The 21684-nt window shown below is 32.3% G+C and overlaps 2 protein-coding genes across 4 annotated transcripts; both read left to right on the forward strand.

The window, feature by feature from the left end:
- The first annotated feature begins 393 nt into the window (after positions 1–393).
- LOC118051046 (la protein 1) lies at positions 394–5523 on the forward strand. Of its 2 annotated transcripts, XR_012168589.1 has the most exons (11): positions 394–585; positions 666–744; positions 846–995; positions 1287–1429; positions 1564–1712; positions 2375–2476; positions 2571–2958; positions 3199–3346; positions 4745–4823; positions 5001–5224; positions 5327–5523. XR_012168589.1 is itself a non-coding variant. In XM_035061567.2 (10 exons), exons 1-10 carry the CDS (start codon positions 535–537, stop codon positions 5095–5097), a joined length of 1386 nt encoding a protein of 461 aa, XP_034917458.1. In that variant the 5' UTR covers positions 394–534; the 3' UTR covers positions 5098–5317. The 2 variants fall into 2 exon arrangements, 1 of the variants encoding a protein (XP_034917458.1); XM_035061567.2 differs by lacking the exon at positions 5327–5523 and having other exon boundaries at positions 5001–5317.
- Positions 5524–13687: 8164 nt separating this feature from the next.
- LOC118051045 (transcription factor MYB3R-1) lies at positions 13688–20621 on the forward strand. 2 transcript variants are annotated; one of them, XM_035061565.2, is made up of 12 exons: positions 13688–13895; positions 14432–14628; positions 14730–14784; positions 15117–15174; positions 16186–16280; positions 16412–16515; positions 16640–16768; positions 17021–18788; positions 19140–19480; positions 19735–19849; positions 19927–20136; positions 20352–20621. In XM_035061565.2, the coding sequence occupies exons 2-12, from the start codon at positions 14543–14545 to the stop codon at positions 20475–20477; spliced, it is 3087 nt and encodes a 1028-aa protein (XP_034917456.1). In that variant the 5' UTR covers positions 13688–13895; positions 14432–14542; the 3' UTR covers positions 20478–20621. The 2 variants fall into 2 exon arrangements, with proteins under 2 accessions (XP_034917456.1, XP_034917457.1); XM_035061566.2 differs by having other exon boundaries at positions 19149–19480.
- Positions 20622–21684: the final 1063 nt, after the last annotated feature.

The following is a 21684-nucleotide window of genomic DNA, read 5'->3' on the forward strand; positions in this document are numbered from 1 at the left end:
AATAAAAATTGAATTTTAAGTTTTTTTCTTTTTAATTAAAAAAACAGCTAATTTTTTTAACCAAATATTCCTCTCAAAATCACTTTTTGAACATCTCATATATTAAGAGTGAATCCACCAATAAATTCTAAAAATATACTAGTGGAACTTTTTATTTTCTTTTTTAAATTAACATTATTCTTTTCTCTTATAATTTCTTAAATTTTTAATTTTTTTTAGCTAAAATATAATAACTAGAGGTATTTAAAATAATGATAGCGGTTGTTTTTTAAAGTATTTTTTTATAAATATATTAAAATAATATTTTATTTATTTTTTTTATTAATATATTAAAACAATATAAAAACACTTAAAAAAATTTAATCCAACAAAATTTAAGAGTTTACACCCCCTTGTCTCCATACACTGTGGAGCAACGGCAGACAAGCTAAACCCTCTCTCTCTGCAGTCCCCTCTACAAAAACGCACTCAATATCACCAAAACCCTAACAACAAAAACTCACTCTTTTTCTCTCTACCTTCACTCTCACAACAATGGCAACTCCTTCTTTGGACGAAGAAACCACCAAGGAAGTCCTTAGACAGGTCACTCTCCACATCAATTCTCTTAATTTCATAGAAACATTAAAAACATCCTTACTTTATTTATTTATTTTTTTATTCAGGTTGAGTATTACTTCAGTGACAGCAACATCCCTCGTGATAATTTTTTGAGAAACATAATCGAGTCCAGTGAAGATGGCAGTATCCTTGATCTCTTCAATATAAATCCTGGGTTTTTGTTAGTTTCGGGTTTGGCTTTGTTTTTGTGTAATGTTGTTGTTGGGCTTGACATTAGATAATAGTGGCGAGTTTGGCTTTGATTTGTTCGTTTAAGAAGATGAAAGGTCACTTGAAGTTAATGGACGTGAAGCCTGAAGAAATCCCAGAAGTTACTGTTCAGGCTGTGGCAGAAACGTTGAGAAAATCCACTTCTCTTAAAGTTTCTGAAGATGGTTAGTTATTTTTCTTTTCTGGGTGCTTTTCTTTTTTATGTTTGGATGCTTAGAAAGTGCGTTCTTAAAGAAGATTTTGAACTTTTTTCAGCTAATACTAATTTAGAGCTTTAGTTTGGATAATTAGGAAGTGTTTGCTTAAAGAAAATTCTGAACCTTTGGTAGCTAATGCTAATGTAGCGCTAAATGTTTTGCTCAATTGAATGGAGTTTAAGTTTAGTGGATATGAATTAAGAATCTGCGTGTAATCTGTGTTTTGTCTGTTCTGTTTTCATGGTGAGTGCTTTGCAGGGAAGAAAGTAGGCAGGATTGCTGGGATATTGAAGCCGGATGAGGCTATAGAACAATTAGATGTAAGAACAATTGCTGCGTCTCCATTAAAATATAACGTGAAGCGAGAAGAGCTGGAGTTGTTTTTTGGTCAACATGCGAAGGTAACTTGGTGGTTCTATTTGTTTTGCTTGTGAATGTTCTGCTTTTTTAATTTCCGATCTTGCTATGTGAGTAGGGAATTGTTGGAAATATTTGGCATATTTTTTTTGGAGAATGAGCATGTTACTTGTTTCAGGTTACAAGTGTAAGGATGCCTCGTCATGTCGGTGACAAAAGGGTATTTTGTGGTACTGCTTTGATTGAGTTCTCATTGGAGGAAGAGGCCGAAAAGATTTTAAAGCAAAGCTTGGTTTTTGAAGGTGCAGAGCTAGAATTAAAACCAAAGTAAGCTAATGCACATAGACAAACACCAAGCACTACAACATTTAGGTGTAGTATCTATCCTTTATTCTTTTTGTAGAAATATAAAATGGACTAAAACTTTCTTGTGTGAATATGATGCTTAAAGACACAAGTAAGAAAATTGTGGTTATATATCTTTTGTTACACAAGTAAAGCATTTTAAAGTGAATAGTTGCGTCGATGTGAAAATATACAATAGCGATATTCTTATTTGTCTGCACGTTTCAATGTTCTTACTTCTTATTGTAGAGGTGAAAGATGAGCTACGGCTTTGACCCTGATCAATAAAGTTATCAACATTGTATACATAAATCGCTATTAATGTTTCAGAAATTGCTAGCTCTGTGATTTGATTTGTAAAACAGTTAATTTCAGGAGTTACATATGACAGTTAAAATTGTGGGAGCAAACAGGTTGGAAATTATGGTATAACAAGTTTTTTTCGCAATATTTGGAAAGGTACAAGAACTATGGAGGTATAGAACGCCCTTGTGCCTCTGATCTATCTTGAGCCTCTATATTTTAATTCAGTTTCACCCCACAAAAATACTGAATGATATTGTTCATGTACAGTATAGAACTTAAATTGAAAGAAGTTTCTGGTCCATATTTCATGCTCCTAATATACCCCTTTTCCAACTCAGGAGAGAATTTGATACAGAAAGAGTGCAAGAAGAAGAGGAATTTGAAAATTCCCATCGCTCATCAGGCTCCAATAACAAGAATAGTTCCAATGGAGAGGCAAAGTAAGTAATTTTACTGTTCCTGTGTATTCCAATGGGACTATGGAGTTCTCTCTTAATGTTTGTTGACCTGATGTTCTCACCTTGTTGATGGCAGCTATCCAAAGGGCTTAATTATTGCATTTGCTTTAAAGAATAAGTTAGCTGGAGGTTCCGCAGAACAAAATGGTGCTCAGGAACCTGCCAATGATGATGCAAATGCCTGTGATGGAGGATCGAATTCATCAGAGAATTTGACCAATGAAAATGAACAGAAGGTGCCAGAAAACATCAAGACTGATGAAGAAAACAATGGGGAAGAGGTTGATGGGGACAATGGCTCTGAAAGTACAGTAATAAAAACTGAAGAGGAGAAATCATATGAAGATCCCAATGAAAAGGAGGAAGTGAAGGAGAAACCTAACCCAGCTGCCTCCAAGGATGACAAAAATGTTGTTTTGCGTGAAGATCTGAAGGCTGTCTTTGAAATATTCGGCATTGTGAAGGTACTAAGATTCTCTTTCTCTCTCTGTTCTTGTTTTCTTTTTCTTTGAATGAGTCTTTATGCCTTTTTTAATTGCTGAATATGGTATTCCTTTAAGATTATATATAAGTCTGACACTGGTTTCATTAATCTCCCTTATATATATTGCATGCCTTCTGTTTCCATTTTCAATCATTGTCTAGTCTTTTGTGCTTTGTGTTATACTGACCCCTTTTTTCATGTGTGTATCACTTTGGTCAAGTATGTTGATTTCAAGATGGGAGACGAATCAGGATACATTCGATTTGAAGAAGCAGAAGCAGCTCAGAAAGCTCGAGCAGCTGCAGTTCTAGCTAAAGAAGGTGGTCTGGTCGTGAAGAATTTTATAGCCACTTTAGAACCTGTGACTGGTGAGCATCAAAACTGACTTCTCTTTGGGAGAGTGTTGATTGGGAGTGTTATTTTAAGATGGACGCTTTCGATACTTATTTTGAGAAGGTTTCAAAATTGATGCCTTTAAGAAACTGTTTGTCCTGTGAATAGGTGCTAGGCTGCTAGCTAGCGTGAAACCCTTTCCTGTACCAGGTTCACATTTGTTTCTGGTGTTTGACATCCAAGGATGATAAAATGTATTGATTGTGGTGGAAAAATAGAAGGATCAGAGATTTAGGAGATATGGATCAATTAAACACTTATGTTTTTCATTGCTTATGATTCTTACTAGTGTTGTCAAGAGGCGCTGGGGCGCTCATCTAGGCTCTCCAGGTGAGGCCACATCCTTTATTAGCCTCAAGCAATGAATCTCAATGAAGCGCTGCCTAGGCGAGTGCCTTGTGAGTGGCTGCCAGGCTTTAAAGCAAGCGCCTAATTAAAATACTTCTTTTCATATTGGATTTTTCTCATTTTTTTAACTGATTTATGTATTGATCTATTTGTCCATTTTTTAATTTACCACAAGCAACAACTTAGGGGTATCTTTGTAAAAAACAAAGATTAGAGTAAAAAAAAAAGAATTAAAAAATCATTAAAGTAGGAGACATACAGTCAAGGAAAGACACTTGAAGAGAAACACCATCCACGCTTTGTGTTGAACAAAGTCAAATAACAACACAAGTCCAGAACAGGAAAGCATGGATGGAGATGTTTTTGAAGATTAATAAATAATGATGATGATGATATTTAAGTTTGCTTTTTAATCTATTTGGCTACCTACTATTTTAAATTATCTTATTTTGTTTTAAGGGTGAAAAATATAATTTTATACGGATTATGTTATGGTATTTTATATTTTCTTTTGATTTTCTAATGATCTAATCTTAATTGGGAAGATATTTAATATAATATAATATTATTCATATATTTTTCTTAATCTATAGAATATCATCTTGATTCATTTGGGTGAGCTCCTCAGGCATTTTCTAGGCTTGGTGCCTTTTGCTTTTGACAACACTGATTCTTACAGCATAGAATGATTATTTTTTAGTTATGCTCCAGTCTTTTCTTCAAGGTTGATCAATCTAGTAGTAATGATAATGAGATTACATGAACAAAACTTGCTGCATATACATCTTTATTTATTGACTGATCTTATTTACTGCCATTAAATGTGGAAGGAAAATTATCAAGGGTTTCTTATTACAATTCGATTTAGTTTCTTATATTTTCAGTGGTCTCGATATGTACTTTCTTTAGTAGATGCCTGTCATAAATTTGTACTTTCCTTGTTAATTGTTGGGTTTTATGTTGTTCTAATCTTGCATTATGTAAAGTGGCACTGAGAGAGCTGGTGTTGTTATTTGTAATCTCAGGTGAAGCAGAAAAGGAATACTGGAACCAATTCCGTGGACACAAAGACAGGCGTTTTGAAAATAAGGGCAACCGAGGAAGGTCAGAATTAATGTAGTTTTTACTTTCCACCTTCATTTGGATGATAAACTACCTGGAATAGCCCATATAAAAATGGTTCCTCGCTTCAGAATATGGTTCCTCGCTTCAATGAGTATAAAGTTGGTTCACTTGTAATTCATATTTCTCCCTTTTAAAGTTTTTATTCATGCTTTTCAGGGGTGGGAGATACCACAAGGGTGGTGGCAAACATCCCCGCTCTAGAGAAAACGATTCTGGGAGACCAAATAAAGCTCAGAAAGCTGGAGCATCATGAGAGGCAGCCATGCCTATAACAAGTTTTGTGACAGTTTTGTACGACACCTTGATAGTTATTATATGATGAAAGCCTGTGCTTCTTGATCTCCCTGGTGTCTTTTTTGCTTTGATAAAGATACAATAAGGTGTTTTTATTTGTATTTTTGGTTAACTCTTAAAATATTCTATTTTTGGAAATGATCCATGAAATGAATTAAGAGTTTGATGTTTGATCTCTACTTTTGCAGCCATTTTAACTTTGTGTTGAGGGTTGAAACACAAGTAGTCTTCGTCTTCCCGCACAGTATTTTCCAGATTAACTTGTGGTCAAGCATTGCTTATTACTTGGTGTTCCTTGTTCTGGTACTTTTCGTGTTTTTGCAGTCATGAGTGCTCGTAATTGATGAATGCATAGAAAAAATTAAATCCGAGTCGTTTTGTCCACTCTTAGAGAAGCTGACATGTTGGCTGATTATATTGCAAAAAGAAAGCCATTGTTTTTTTATCACCCGGGTATATGCATTCTTTTTTAAAGGGTGAGACTAGTTTCATTCGGGATTTGTGATTGTTCTTTTCAATAAATATGTTTTTTAGGAATCAAACTTGTGTTCCCATCCTTAAAAAAATTAGATCTTAGATTTGAGTTGTTTTGTCTGTTCTTATAGAAGCTAACATGTTTGTTGATCATCTTGCAAAACAAAAGGCATTTTTTTTTTTTTTTTTTTGCTTTTACCTAGGTATTTGCATACTTTTTTAAAAGGTGAGACTAGTCGTGTTCGGGGTTTGTGGCTGCTTTTCTTAATAAATATATTTTTTAGGAATTGAATTTGTGTTCTCATTTTATAGAGATACAACATTATTTTAATCATTAATTTATTAGTAAAACTAAAAGCAACTAAAGGCATTGGATGTTTTAGTTCGTAGCTATACTAATTAGAGTTGGGATATTTTATTAATTTGATTAATTTAATAAAAAAAGTTATATTAATTTTATAAATTTATGATCTAAATATTAGATTTAAAATATATAATATAAAAAAATTATAAAATTTACCTATCAATCAATTAAAATAAAAAAGTCTAATAGAGTATCATTAGAATTGTCTAGTCACAGGTTAACAATTTAATGAATCAACTGTATTTAACCGGTCAATTTTTAACTTGATTTTGATATAAATTATCGGAGACAGATCTCGAGTTGATAGTTCATTTGATTTATTAGCTACGCCGGCCATATTTAATAACTAACGGTATAAAGTTTTGGGAATATGAGCATTTTTGCAGAAATTGTTTGGTAAGAACCAGTGATGGACTCCTTTTTAATACTTGAATTGTTTTTTTTCCACAAACTTTTCAAGAGGGGATCATCCCTAAAAATTTTGTTCAAAGCACAACCGAACTCTTCAATAAAAATTCAATACAACTAGTTATGTGAATCATGCTTTGTCGTGGGTCATATTTTTATAACAAATATATATATATATATATATATATATATATATATAGATGTATTTTGAGAATGAGAAAATAATTATGAGGATTTATAACGGAAATGAGAAATAAAAATTAAAAAAAAAACTGCATGAAAAAGTATTGGTGTAAACCTTGATTAAAAATTTATAATGTTGTCATAAAATTATAGTAAGTTTGTAAATAAAAAAATGATGAAAAGAAAAAATAAATATATTTTTCAAATAAAAAAAAGTCTCAAGGACTCAGTAAAATAACTAATATGGTTTTAGAATCTGAATTTTAACGTAAAATCACTTACTAATCATTTTTATAATATCGAGCATAACTCTTCATCCAACCTCTGATTGAGATGAAAGTTTATGAGGAGCCTCTTGACATATTTCTCTATAGTAGGTTAAAATTTCAGGGTAATCTAAGTTTGAAAAGGCCATGTGAGAATATCAAAAGTCGGACAAAAAATAATATGTAGGCTCATTAATGACATTTTTGTAAATAAGCTGAAAACTAGAACTTCAGCATCTTCTTCCCCTTTAAACTATCAGCCAATGCTGAAAAAAATTAGAAGAGAAAAAAAAATGAGAGCTTCCTCATGAAAATCCTGGAAAGAAACCAAGATTTAAGGGAATATAGATAATGAAGTAAGTATTGAACATATTTAACTCAATAATTTAGGGGAAATCAAGTGAGGAAAAAGAAGAAGAGAGAGAAAACTCACCACATTAAGAGAAAAAAAAAAGAGGATAAGAAAAACTGGTTAATATTCAAAGTTCGTATTATTATCAGGTAAGATGTTATAAACTCGATTGTATAGGTTTAAGTAAAAATTAACAAAGTTTATGCGAAATTTTTAAATTTTAAATTAGGGTTCTTAGATGTTAAATTGAGGAAAAGTGAAAATGTAAAAATATGATGTGTCTTGGGATGAAATGAGATGTGAATGACTTTAAATAAAACATAATTAAAGAAGAAAAATTAGGTGTTTATGATGAAAGTAGAGTTGGCCATTTAATGGGGTGAATGAGAACTTTTAGAACCAAAGTAGATGTTTGTTAGTGATGTGTATTTAGTATGTGTAACATGTGTTGATGATGATTGAAATGGATTTAATTATGTTGTTTAATTGTAGTTGAATTTTTAATGTAACTTGGAAAAGACCGTGAGAGATTGAAGAAATAAGTAATTTATTATTATTTTCTGGTTGGTTGAAATATATAATTTATGGTAAGTTATGAGTATGATTGGTTGAATGATTGTTTGGTTACTTATAAGTATATTGAAAAAGAAATATTTAAAGTGTTGATAATGAGAAGATACCGTAACCTTTTCAACATATGAAATCACAAATGAGCAATTGGGAATTATAAGAAAAAAATAGAATTTGATGAAGCTTTTTTTTACAATATATGTAAACTTTTTAACTTTATATTAGAAGCTTATGATTTTCGGATATTTTGAATGTTGATTAATTTAGTTATATACTTATATTATTTTGCCCCTACTGAAGTTGGATCCTAGATTCGTTCGTCCCTATATATAATCACATAAATCAACAACCATGTGTTTTAATAAAAAAAGAAAAAAGAAGAAGAAGTCATAAAATGATAACTAAAAATAAAATTAGAAAAATTAAGAGACAAATATAGATCAATATATTTTATCTTGTAAGACCGAACATTTATCAGGTTGTATTTCTAAATTTTTTATTAAAATAAATTTTTTATTCAATCAAATGATAATAAAAATAGACACACAAATTAAATTAATTAATTAAAATAAAAGGGAAAAAACATATCATGTAGGGTTGAGTATATTATAAATATTATTTGAAAATAAAAAATAAATCGAATTTTTTTTTACATATATATATATATATATATATGAGAGAGAGAGAGAGAACAAAAACATATAAAAAAACATAATTATCTAAAAAAAATTAGAAGGACAAGCGTTATTGGGCCTGGCAAGCCAAACTAATCCATTTGACTCATTTTGTTAGGCCCACCTATACGGGGCCTCCTTTTTTTTTCTTTTTTTTTTCAAAACCTGTTTTTTCAATCTAAAATACATAGAAAACACCCTAGAAACCGTAATAAACCTATCTATGACCTCAAAAACTCTAAAAAAGCCATCTCAAAAACCGAAACCAATCTAAAACAAGAAATTTTCATGAGCTCAGATCTAGATTTTTCATGATCTTTAAAGGCAAAAAAACACCCAATATGAACTCCCCTTATCAAATAGAATCATTTGATACAAATTTCGACTGTTTGGTGGCCTAAATCGGTGTAAACAATATTTTTCTCTCTTTACCGTCAGAATTTGATGACCTCTCTCAAACCAAGGACTAAAAAATAACAAGAATGAATTTTTGTACCAAAATTCAATTTAAAGAATATTGAGGTACCGAATATGTTTAATTTTTAAAGTATAAGAACTAAATTAAAATTTTTATGTGAAGTTTGAAACCATCACACATTTGTGGTGCCTTTTTCAACTTTGATCCCTTGTCTTTCAATTTTATCTTTTGTCAACAAACTTGATTCAATTGCCCTTCAATTTGGGCCCAAAATTATGCATTTTCACAAAATAAAGTTTGAGGATTAAATTAAAAAAGAAAAAGAAAAATTATGAATAGTAGGTCCATTGTGAAATATAAAAGGGTTCATAGTGTTAACTCAATAATACTCATCCCATACATTTTAGTTTTTTACTAAATGGTGTGATGGCTCTTTGTTGACTTAAAAGGCTAAAAAAGTCATCATACCATTTTGGTAATGAAAACTTGGATTTAGAGATCACATGGGTTTTATCTCCAAAACCAATGTTAATGTTGCAATCTCCCAAAAGCTCCACCACTAAATTTTAGATATTTTGATCTTAATTATTTTTTAATAGATAGATGGCATGCGCTCCATTACAGGTCAAGTGAAATTTTTTCTAACATAAAAAAAGTTCAAAGTGATGATAATCTAAGTCAACCCGAGTTGATTTTATTAACATGTGACCCAAGATATGAAATCAAAATAATCCACATAAAAAAAAGAGAAAAAACTCAAGGCCTAATAACCTAATATCAAATTATGAAATAAGAAAAATAAATTTTAAAAAAAAAATATATCAAAAAAAAAAAATTCAAGTCAACCCAGGTTAACTTGATAAACCAATTACTTATGATATGAGATCGGGATAAAAAAAAATTAAATTCTTAAAAGAAGGACTTGGCAAAAGAGACCAAAGTTCATCAAAAAACCATAGAAAAAAGCCCTGAGATAACCTAAGTTAACTTAATTAACCCGTACTCAAGATAACCTCACAGTAAGAAAAGTGAAAAAATAACAAAGTTTAAAGACCAATAATCTAATGACAAATGATAAAACTAAAAAAAATAACCAATTTCATAAAAAAAGTCAAAGAAAAAACAATTGAGTCAACCCGGATTAACTCGACTATCCCACCACTCGTAATATGAGATGAGGATAAAAAGAATTAGACTATCAAGATAAGGACCTAATAAAAAAGACCAAAGTTAAATAAAACAATATTGAAAAAAAATCAAGTTAACTCAGGTTAACTTAATTAACCCGCACCAATGATAACCTCATATAAAAAAAGTGAAAGAATTACAAAGTTCAATGACCAATAATTTAATGTTAAATGATGAAGTTGCAAAAAAAAAAAAAAAATCAATGAAAAAAACATTGAGGAAAAAAACTTGAGTCAACCTGAGTTAAGTTAATTAACTCGTTACTCGAGATATGAGATTAGGATAACTCAACAAAAAGAAAAGTGAAATAAATAATAAAGCTTAAGACCTAATAACAAAATTTCAAATAATGAATTTGAAGAAAAAAAATATTTTTTTAATAAAAGAACAAAAAAATAAACCTAAATTGGACTCGTGTCATGAGACCGAGAGTATTATGTAGAAAGGAAGGCATGAAAAAATAACAAAATAAAATTTTCAATCACAAAAAAATCTAAAATCGAAATAATATCGACCAAATCTAATATAAAAACTAAATGAAAAAAAAAATTATGAACTAGATTAAAACAAAATAAATTAATAAAATGAGAAAAAACGGCAATTAAAAGAATGAGGACCCAATTTGGATAAAAAAGCTAAATAAAATAAAAAGTTAAGGGAAAAAAAATGAAAAAAAGAAAGGATAAAAAAAAAGGATAAGAAAATAGCAATTAGAAGAATGAGGACCAAAATTGAATTAAAAAATGAATGCAATAAAATGATTAAAGATGAAATTGAAAAACAAATAAATCAAGAAAAAAATAAAACACCAAAAAAGATCAATAAAAAATAAGGATGAAACTGGATACTAAAATTAAATTAAATAAAATTTTCAGGGATGAAATTGAAAAAATCTAAAACTCAAAAAGCTGAAGAAACCCTTTTGTGAAGGTCTTTTTTTTTTTTTTTTTTCTCTTCCAAGGTTATCAAAAATTTGATAGTAATATATACATTTTAAACTAGAGTCATTGTTTCTGTTAAAATATAGCTAAGTGAGTAAGATTTTAATTTTTTATTGCTTCAACCTGTCGTCTGATCCCTATAAAAAGAAAAAAAAGTATGGATTAGATGCGCAAATCTGGTTGAGGCCCACACACTTGGGCCACTCAAGCCTTCAACTAAGGACTACGCGAAACCATGTCAATGGGCTTCCTTGTAGGATTTTTGGTTTTTTTTTATGTTTTTTTTTCTTAATTTTATCTTTCAATGTAGGATTTTTACTTAATGTTTTGATTTTTTTTTTAATTTTTATCCTCTAATTTTGTGTTGATTTTGAATTTTTTTTTTCCAGTGCATATTATAAAATAAAATAAAACAAATTGAACCTAACGAAGTCCATGACCCGGTTCACAGATTTAATATGCTAACCTAGACTAAGCTGGGCTATGTTATTTTTTGTTCCTTTGATTTATTGTCTTTTTAACCTGTCAAGCTAATGAGTTCATGTAGGTATGATTCTTATATGATTGAAATTAAAATTCAATTTAAGTAAAGAGTTATATAGTGAGTGCTGGAATTGTATTTGTTATACTAGATTTGATGATAAGGCCAAAAAATATTTCTTGCAGGCTAGATGCACTTTTGTTATATTAAAAAAAAAAAAATACTACCATGACTCGAAGCTCTATGCTAAACAAAGCTATAATGTTTTAATTAAGTTGCTCCATCTGCACTAGATTTGGAAGGTTATTTCCATATAAAATTCTGAATTTTGTTGTCATCCTGCTCCATGTCCACCGATCTAAAGTAATTTTACATTAGGATAAAAAAAACAAAGAAAAAATTAAAATTAATTTTTAGTTTAAAACTAAACTATGATGATTAGTTGTTTTTTAGGTTTTTTTCTTTTAATCTTGTTTGATTATATAATCTTTATGGCTTTTTACAGTTTTTTTAATGTTTTGGGTTTTTATTTAAATTTTTAGAATTGATATTTATTTCAAAATCAATTTTAAGATGATGGGTATGTGTTTGGCTTACCGTGGATATGATTTTTGTGCTTTTTTAGTGCTAAAATGACATGGAAAGTATATTTGAACAATGGTTAGTGACAGGAAGATGTGTGGTTTCAACGATCGAAAAAAGTTGAGCAAGTTGTATGAATTATTGACATTAGTTTTCTAAATTTTTGGTTAAGTAGTTTTTAAATTTCTTTTATAGTTTTTGAATTTTGATCATATGGGTTTAAATAATTATTATTTTAAATTTTTCAAGGTTTTTTAAATTATTTTTTGAGTTTTGACTATATAGTTATAATTGATGGTTCTTAAGCTTCTAAGTGTTTCTTAAGCTTGAAGTAATATTTTAGATGCAATTTTTTTTGGTACAATAATTTAATTTATGTGATTTCCACAAAAATATAGGTTTCAATAAAGAAGGAAAATTAAATTGGGTTTTCAAATTATATATTTAGATATATAAAAATTTACTTTCTATACCATGCTTTAAGTTTATATATATATAAGAAAAAAAGAAGAAAGAAACATGCAAATATATTGCTTGTTATGCTTAATTCAAAATCTGATCAATGCTGGTGATGATATATATTTTTTTTAATGAAATCATCTAGTAAGTGTCCTAGTGATAAGAGTTTAGGATCAAGAGGTTTGTTCTTTCTGTGATCTTAAGTTCGAGTCATGTAGTTGCTAATAAGATGACCACTAGAGATTTAAATGGTCGTTAACTTTAGGACCAGTAAGATTAGTTAAGGTATGCATAAGCTAACTTAGACATCCATATTATTATTAATAATAAAAAAAAAACAATTTCCATGGTATATTGACATTATTATGTCTTGAAATTCTTAAACCAGAATCATAGAACCAATGAAGTGTTGGTCTGGTTGTTAAGGTACTGTTATATCCATTCAAATATGAGAATATAAGTTCAATCTCAAGAAAAATATACTTATTAGGAGGGGCAACCACAAACTCCAAACAAAACTAGTCTCACTCTTTAAAAGGATATAAGGATACCTGAATAAGAACAAAAAAAAAAAAACCCAGAATCATAGAATCATTAGATAAATTAATAATAATAAAAAATAAAGATACTTAGACATGGAATTAGCCTATGATTAAACAACTATACAGTCAATCAAATACAATATATATATATATATATAGTTTTATGATCTAGTTATAATCATGTCTTTGCCATTCAAAAAAGAAAAAAGAAAAAAAAGTAATAGCCAAGAATTAACAATGCTCTAAAACACAATCATTACACATTTGAATTTTTATAATCAATTAAAGTATTTAATGTATTGAAATCATTATATTATACCTTTTCTTAGCTTTTTCTTTCTTTCATTACACTCGTTGCTGTTAATTTTGATGTATTTAATAAAATACAATAATAAATAAGCTACACTCACTTTAGACAAGACACTTTAGTCAAGAGGAAGTAATAACAAGAGAAATAAAAAAATAAAACAATAAATTGAGTGGATGAAGAAAATAAATTTGGCCGTTGGGTTTTCAAAAATACCAAGCCGAGGAAGTCCATGAAATGGACGGCTAGGATTCCAACGTGGAAAAATCAGAATAGTCCAAGACATTCAAAAAGTTGCTCGACGTTTAACATCCATAGGGTTTGAATAAACTCCAAAGTCCGCCCCTTTAATTTTGAAATGAATAAGAAGAAGAAAGCTCTCTCTCGACCGTTTCGATCTCTCTCTCTCTAGAAACGCATTTGCAGATCTCTCTCTCTAAAATCTCTCTGGACTTCACTTGGATCTGCAAATGCGCACCGTTTTAATCACTTTATCGTCTCTCTCGTCCTTTGATTTCTCCTCTTTTCTGTCATTGAAGCTCAGTTTGGTAAGTCCTTGAAGCTCTTTTTCTTTGAAGTTTTAAATTTTAAGGTCTCTAATTTATTTTTTATCTTTGAACAAATTAAAATACTTTTCTCAGAAGATTTGTGCCATTTTGATCCTTTTTTTTTTTTTTTGAAATTCGAATGGTTAGTGGTCGAAAGAGATTGAAAATCTGCCTCGATCATGTTTTAGGGTTACTTAATTAAGTATTAAGAAATTAATTTTACTGATTGTAGAATTGAATTTCAGTTTCATTCGAGTTTGGAGGTTTTGAAGGAAGCTGAATGATTTAGAAATTCGAAATTTTTTCACTTTGATTATGAATTGGGTTTGGGACTTAACAAGTTAATTAATTTCACTAATTGTATAATTAAATTCTTAATCTTTTTTTTTTTTTTTAATTTGAAACCCCACTGTACTTCAATTCAAGTCAACTGCACTGAAATACAAAGCCCTAATTTGTGATTTCAGGAAGTGAAGATTTTTATTTAGAGGTTATTCTGATCTGGGTTTCCTTTTCTTTTTGTGTTTATGTGTTAGTTCGTGAGTTTGGGGGAAATTGGAACGGATTGGTAGGGGGGTTTATAATGAATTGTGGACGAGTGGGAATTGGGCTGTGCAGCAGCTTTTTTATTTGTATATCAAACAACAATGGAAAGTAGTGACAGGTTAATTTCTGCTCCTTTGGATGGGCTTGTTAGCGACAGGATCCCGAGACCACCCAAGCTTCTTCACGGGTAATTTTTCAGAAGCCATTCTAATGTTTTGTGTGATTGAGAGACTGAAGTGGCTGTTAAATATGTTGGATTCTGAATGGTGTTATGCTATTCTCTTGCAGGAGGACTAGTGGCCCTGCAAGGCGTTCCACGAAGGGGCAATGGAAAGCTGAAGAGGTAGTAATTCTTCTGTGTGCTCGAAGTATCTTGGTAGAAGAGTTATTTTATGACGTGGAGATGTTTAAAAGGAATTTTTCTTGCATTTTTTTTTGGTCTAATGATTAGATTAGTTTACAGGGCAACCTTTCCCATTTTGATTTTCACTGCTTTTTCATGCCTGAAATGACATCTCATGGTGATGCTTAGGTTTATTGTTTACTTGTACCCATCACGTTTAAGTTTCTTTTCATTAATTTCTGTTTTAGCTTCATTATTATAATTAACACTTCCCCAATTCTTAGCTCATATCTGGTTATATATAGTGATGAACAAGTTTTATATGTGTTTAGGATGAGATTCTGCGCAAGGCTGTTCAGCGTTTCAAAGGAAAGAACTGGAAAAAAATTGGTACAGTTGTGAACTTAATAAGTTTAATTCAGCTCTTTTCCTTGTTTCGAGTTTCTCATTTCATTATCTTTTCCTATAGAAGTTGCTAAACTTGATAACTTTAATTCTTGCTTTTATTTTGATATCAACAATTATTACTGTTAATTCACCCCTAGGGGGTGGTGTTTAAAGGGATTATACTTGCCTTTAATAGGCTGAGAACGAATACAACATTTTAAGGATAAGAAGCTGAGGATGAACATCAAACTGTCAACTTTTAGTTTTGATAATGGATCACTAGAAAACATGATTTAAAAGGACCTTGTCATCCAACTATAGTTTATCTACAGAATTTAGTTTTGGATTTTGAAACTATTGTAGAAAATTTTAACTTAAAACTTAAACTTAAAATTAATTTTAATTTTATTCTTTTCCATTAAATGCAGTCTTTCTGCTTGGAGGTTTTATCGTTTTAGAATTCCTGAATCGACTAAGCTTCATTCTTAAACTTGTCTGCATTCCTTGCATGAAAATTGCCTGTTTTTTTGCCCTTTCTTGAGCCAAATCCTTAAGTGAAACACTTAAAATCACATCCTTCTGTATAATTTTTACCTTTAGCCAAGTACTTTTGGTTTATATTTTACCATTTTTCAAACCTTTTATTCAAATATAGTGACCACCCTTCCTCATCAGTGCTTTCCTGAAGGTCTATAATGTAGATGCCTGAACCATCTTTCACAATATTCCATCAATTTTACTATAGTTGGTCCTATGGTTTCCTATATCAAGATGTCTATTTGTTACCTTTTGTGCATCACCACTTCCATCCCAATACTTCCATTTCAGCAATGCTCATTTTATAGACTTGTTTTCATTCTCTTTTTACAGTCCTTTTAGGTCTTTGTTGCAACAATATAAAACCATCTTAGCCAATTTACGTTTAATTTTTAGTTGGTACTGCAAGCTCTTCCTTATTTGTCTATGGGATACATAGCAAATATTTTCTAATTTGAAACATTGGTATTTATGTAGCTGAGTGTTTCAAGGACAGAACTGATGTACAATGTCTACATAGGTGGCAGAAGGTCTTGAATCCTGAACTTGTTAAAGGTCCTTGGTCGAAGGAGGTATACCATATGGTTGTTTCTGTCTATGACAATTCTGGCTTTGCTTCCATTTTTTTTCTTGCTAATTTCTACCTTAAAGATAAATATTCTTGATAATTTATATGCCTGTTTCATTTGTGAAATGTAAATAGGAGGATGAAATAATAGTTGAATTGGTGAACAAATATGGGCCAAAGAAGTGGTCCACAATTGCACAGCATTTACCTGGACGAATCGGAAAGCAGTGCCGGGAAAGGTAAGAGTATTCTTCTGCCCATTGCAAGAGTTGCAATTATTTTCTCTCTCATATATAATTATGTTTTATGGTTTAAATTTGTCCTTTATTTTTCTTCATTTGCAATGATGTATGCATAATTTAGGTGGCATAATCATCTTAATCCTGCAATAAACAAAGAGGCGTGGACTCAGCAAGAGGAGGTGGCCTTGATTCGTGCACATCAAATTTATGGGAACAGATGGGCAGAGCTGACAAAGTTTTTGCCTGGAAGGTTTGTGCATTCCTTATTTGAAGAGACTCCCAATTTTGTATTTTAACTTTACCAGGGGGTGTTTTTGCTCTTTGCTTACTTACATGCTTGAATTAACACAAGCTTCTACATTATCTCCTTTGAGGCTTGTATATCCATGTTCTTGCTCGCTGTTTAGTTCCCATCTCTACTTCTGTTATTTAAAAGTTCAACAGTAGTGTTAAAAGTGACCTTTAATAAATGTGGATTTGATTTATTTTTTGTCGTGAACAGGACAGACAATGCCATAAAAAATCACTGGAACAGTTCTGTAAAGAAGAAACTGGACTCTTATGTGGCATCAGGTCTGTTAGAACAGTTCCAATCCTCTCCTCTTGCTGGACATCAAACTCTATCCCTGCCCTCATCTTCCTCAAGGCTGCACAGTTCTGGAGATGATAATGCTCAGAGAGGTGGTTCAGAAGCAGAAGATATATCAGAATGCAGTCAAGAATCAACTATGGTTGGTTGCTCACAGTCTGCGGGTGACCAGGGTATTGCAGTTTTTCATACAAGAGAAGAATTTCAGTTTGCTGATGAATCTGGTCCCAGAAAGGAGCAAAGCTCCAGTCCAGCATCTTGTTCAGAACAATATTACATCCCTGAAATGCCTTGTGAATTGGGCGGCTCTTCCAACTTTCTTCAGCAAAGTTTCTCCCATAACACTTTGACTTCTGCAAACAGTGATTATCAATTTGAATTACAGGAGCTACCTAACATATCCGCCCTAGAACTAAGGCAGGAATCATCAGGTTTGCCAACTCATTGCATAACTGCTAATGAAAGCCATGAACTGGTGAATGATCCATTTCAAACTTCCATTGGCCTGGGTGCTCCTACTTCCATGGGAAATATCGCTGCAAGTTCTGCACAATCAGGCCAGATATTCGTATCTGATGATGAATGTTGCCGGATTCTATTCTCAGAGGCAGCAAATTGTGAAATTTTTTCCTCTGGAAATATTACAAAAGACTCAAATGTGGCTGACTTAGGAGGTGACATGGATTCATCACTTCCTCAATCACCAAACATCCAGATATCTGAAACAGAGAGAAGTACTTCACAGTCATTTTGTCCTCCAAGGTCTGCTATATTGGGAACTTCATGCCACCAATCTTTTCTTCCTGGTTCTTCACTACATTCTGCTGATGATAACAAACCTGTGTATGGTAGGGAACCCAATCCGTTAATGGTCCAATCATTTGGAACTCTCGAACAACAGTTTATTACAAGCATACATGATAGCTTTATCTATACCATTGATGCCATCAACTCCTCATGTGACAATGGTACTGATAACACAGAGCTGCAAGAGAAACCATATCTGAAGGAACCATCAAAGTTAGTGCCCGTGAATACTTTTCCTTCATTCTCAGATACCATATCATCTTGTGCTGCAGATGAGAAACCAAATGTGCATGCAGAACAGGAGGCAGGAGGTCTTTGCTATGAACCTCCTCGTTTCCCAAGCTTGGATATGCCATTTCTCAGTTGTGATCTTGTACAATCTGGCAGTGATATGCAACAAGAGTATAGTCCTCTTGGTATTCGCCAATTGATGATGTCTTCCATGAACTGCATCACTCCCTTTAGGTTATGGGATTCACCATCTCGGGATGGTAGCCCTGATGCTGTTCTGAAAAGTGCTGCCAAGACTTTCACAGGCACACCATCCATTCTGAAGAAACGAAACCGGGATTTATTGTCACCCTTGTCAGACAGAAGAGTTGACAAAAAACTTGAGATTGACATGGCATCCAATTTGAGCAAAGATTTTCCATGTTTGGATGTTATGTTTGACGAGAGTGAGACTCGCAACAGATCATCTCTGCTGCCCACATCGTCCAATCAGGAAAAGAACCATGAATCCTCAGGTGAGGATAAGGAAAATCTGGACCCTGCTCTTGAAGGCACTGATGAATTTTGCAGTAATACCAAGGATAATGTAAAGCAAGGGACAGGTGATAGTGATGCGAGGTCCAAGGTTCATTCCGATGCAAGTGTGAGTTATTATTATTATTTTCTGTCTGTAGTCTTCTCTCTAGTTACGTTTCTTTCTTTTCTTGTCGTTTCCTTTTTTTTTGTTACTGTGTGTGGGAGGGGTTGGTTCTTTCTACTAGCATATTCCATAGTACTATATTCCTTATTCATAGTTGGTTTGATTCTGCTTGTGCATCATCTAAAATTTTGTACTATTTGATTTGTAAAGAAAAGGAAATAAAGAAAAACAAAATTTGCTTGTCAGTATATGTGTGTTTTTCTTGTATTTTCATTACCAATTATAATTTCCCCTCGCTTCTATCTTAGTGTCTTTTTCTTAATATCTTTTTCTTTACCCCCTTCCTTTTGTTAGGTGCAACAGTCTTCTGGAGGAGTCCTATCTGAAGAAAACACCAATGATCTGTTATTTTCTCCTGATCAACTTGGTTTTAAAGCAGACAGAGCATTTGGTCCAAGTGCTCGAACTCCCAGGAATTTGTACCGTAAAATTTTGGGCACTTTATCAGAGCAAGCCAGTGGTTCAGAATCCTCATTTGGAAATCCATGCATGATCTTTAGCCCTACTAGTTGTAAGAAGAACCATGAAAATCACATAATTGAAAGCACATCAGTTCAATCTATTCCTTCATCAGCACCATCAGAGAATATGCCTGATAATTCTGGGAACAATGCTGGAACTGGAAATTTTGGCATGTAAGTTTACCTGTGTTTCTTTTATGATCCTAGTCACCACGCTGTTTTAGTGGTTGAGTAAAGCTGCTGCCATGTCAAATATTCCTGTCTCATTTTAATTTTATGGGAGCTGCTGGTTGTTTATGTTCGGGTTGGAACTTGGGATTTCCTGATATTTTCTAGCTTCATCTGTGTTGAGATAGATATACGTGACTTCTTGTTTTGGCATTACCATGATGCTTATTAGATGCTTGGTTGATGGTGTTCATTTCTAGATTTGGTGATACCCCTTTCAAAAGGAGTATCGAATCCCCTTCGGCATGGAAGTCACCTTGGTTCATTAATTCTTTTGTGCCAGGCCCAAGGATTGATACAGAAATATCCATCGAGGTAGATAACTTTTTTTGATAAGCTAATTATCAGATATGTTTTGAGATTTTCTTTAACTATCTGGAATTTCTTTCCAGGATATTGGGTATTTCATGAGTCCTGGGGACAGAAGCTATGATGCCATTGCACTAATGAAGCAGTTAAGTGAGCACACTGCATCTGCATATGCCGATGCCTTAGAGGTTTTGGGTAAAGACACTCCCGAGTCCATATTAAAAGAAAGGAGGCGCTCCAATGATCAAAATGGTGACCAAGAGAATCGCTCCCATTTGGCTTCAAATGTTTTGGTAAGTCTGATTGCGCATAACTTTTACAGAACGTTTTTTTATTTGTTGACATCCATATTTCTGGCCTTTGGTTTACCCTTTTGTTTCTTTGTTTTGAGGAAAGTTCCTCAGGTATACTCATGGTTGCCAAAATCCATCCAAGCATATTCTATCACTTTCTTTTCTTTTGTGAATATTAAGATGCCAGCTAAAAAGACTATTTGGAACTCTTGCAGACAGAATGCCGGACCCTTGACTTTAGTGAATGTGGAACACCTGGGAAGCTAACAGAAAATGGGAAATCTTCAAGTGCCATAAGCTTTTCAAGTCCCTCCGCTTATCTGTTGAAGGGTTGCAGATAGTAGTGGTACCTGGCCAATGCCTTCCGCTGTCACTATTTGTAGTTTATATTATACATATATGTATACTTGCTGCCATTTTTTCGTTCTTCCTATTGTTCGGTGCTGGATTCCTCTTCAATTAAATGATAGAAGATTTTCTCTGTATTCTAGCCAACTTCTGTATTTCCTTCCACATGTTTGCTATCTGTTCATATTTCAGCAGACCTTTTCTGCACGCTTATCGGTGGATGGAGGGCAAGACTTGCAGTTCATTGGATGAATTCGGGCCTGGTTAGCCCTGGTGGGGGCTTGGTTGTGTCATCATAGGTTTGCTATCTGTTCATATTTCAGCAGACTATTTCTGCACGCTTATCGGTGGATGGAGGGCAAGACTTGCAGTTTATTGGATGAATTCGGGCCTGGTTAGCCCTGGCGGGCTTGGTTGTGTTTTTTTTGAGAGAGAGAGCAAGTGATTAAGAGGACAAAAGCATACTGTGGAAATATTAATTAATTACATGCAGGATACATTGGTAACAGACGATTATTTCCTGCTATCCTTGTATGTTTTTTTTTTTAAAAATGGTTTAGGGTTTAGGAAGAGCATTTGCATCTATATAGAGAGAAGAAAAGATAGAAAGGCATTTTGAAAGCTATATTGCTGCCGTCCACTGGTAGATCGGTCTGATTTCTGGATGTGTTGTTTGCCATGACGTACTCTATTATCTGACAGGAGGGGTAATTACTTTAAGCTCTGTTTGAGAGTTAAGACTGGCTTAACTTTCCTTGAACCTTGGGTCAGTTATTGTTGCCGAGAGTTAAGACTGGCTTAACTTTCCTTGAACCTTGGGTCAGTTATTGTTGCAAACTTGTTTCTTCTCCGTCCATTGTTGAATTCTCAAGAAATTAGGATAAGAAGGTTCACTTAGGCATGTTCTTCCTTTTGATCGATGGAGATTGAAAACAAGGATGGAAAACAAACACTGTTCTTCTTGAATACTAAATCATCATTTTCTAGATTAGGTCGACTGTTTGTTGATCTTGGATAATTTAATTGTTGGATTAAGTTGATTTTTAGATATATTGTGCATAATATGATGGTTTATAATAAATTGTCGTTTTCTAGATTAGTTTGGGTTATATGCTAATCTTGAGTAATTTAATTGTTGGATTAAATTAATTTTTGGATATGTTGTGCATAATATGATGATTTATAGTAAATCATCATTTT

This window comes from Populus alba, chromosome 18 (genome assembly GCF_005239225.2).
Source record: "Populus alba chromosome 18, ASM523922v2, whole genome shotgun sequence".
Lineage (NCBI taxonomy): Eukaryota > Viridiplantae > Streptophyta > Magnoliopsida > Malpighiales > Salicaceae > Populus > Populus alba.

Coding starts and splice junctions, on each gene's coding strand:
- LOC118051046 (XM_035061567.2), top strand. CDS start 535: ATGGCAACTCCTTCTTTGGACGAAGAAACCACCAAGGAAGTCCTTAGA. Junction 996..1,286: donor TCTTAAAGTTTCTGAAGATG/GTTAGTTATTTT, acceptor AGTGCTTTGCAG/GGAAGAAAGTAGGCAGGATT. Junction 2,959..3,198: donor AAATATTCGGCATTGTGAAG/GTACTAAGATTC, acceptor ACTTTGGTCAAG/TATGTTGATTTCAAGATGGG.
- LOC118051045 (XM_035061565.2), top strand. CDS start 14,543: ATGGAAAGTAGTGACAGGTTAATTTCTGCTCCTTTGGATGGGCTTGTT. Junction 18,789..19,139: donor AGGTTCATTCCGATGCAAGT/GTGAGTTATTAT, acceptor TCCTTTTGTTAG/GTGCAACAGTCTTCTGGAGG. Junction 20,137..20,351: donor ATTTGGCTTCAAATGTTTTG/GTAAGTCTGATT, acceptor GAACTCTTGCAG/ACAGAATGCCGGACCCTTGA.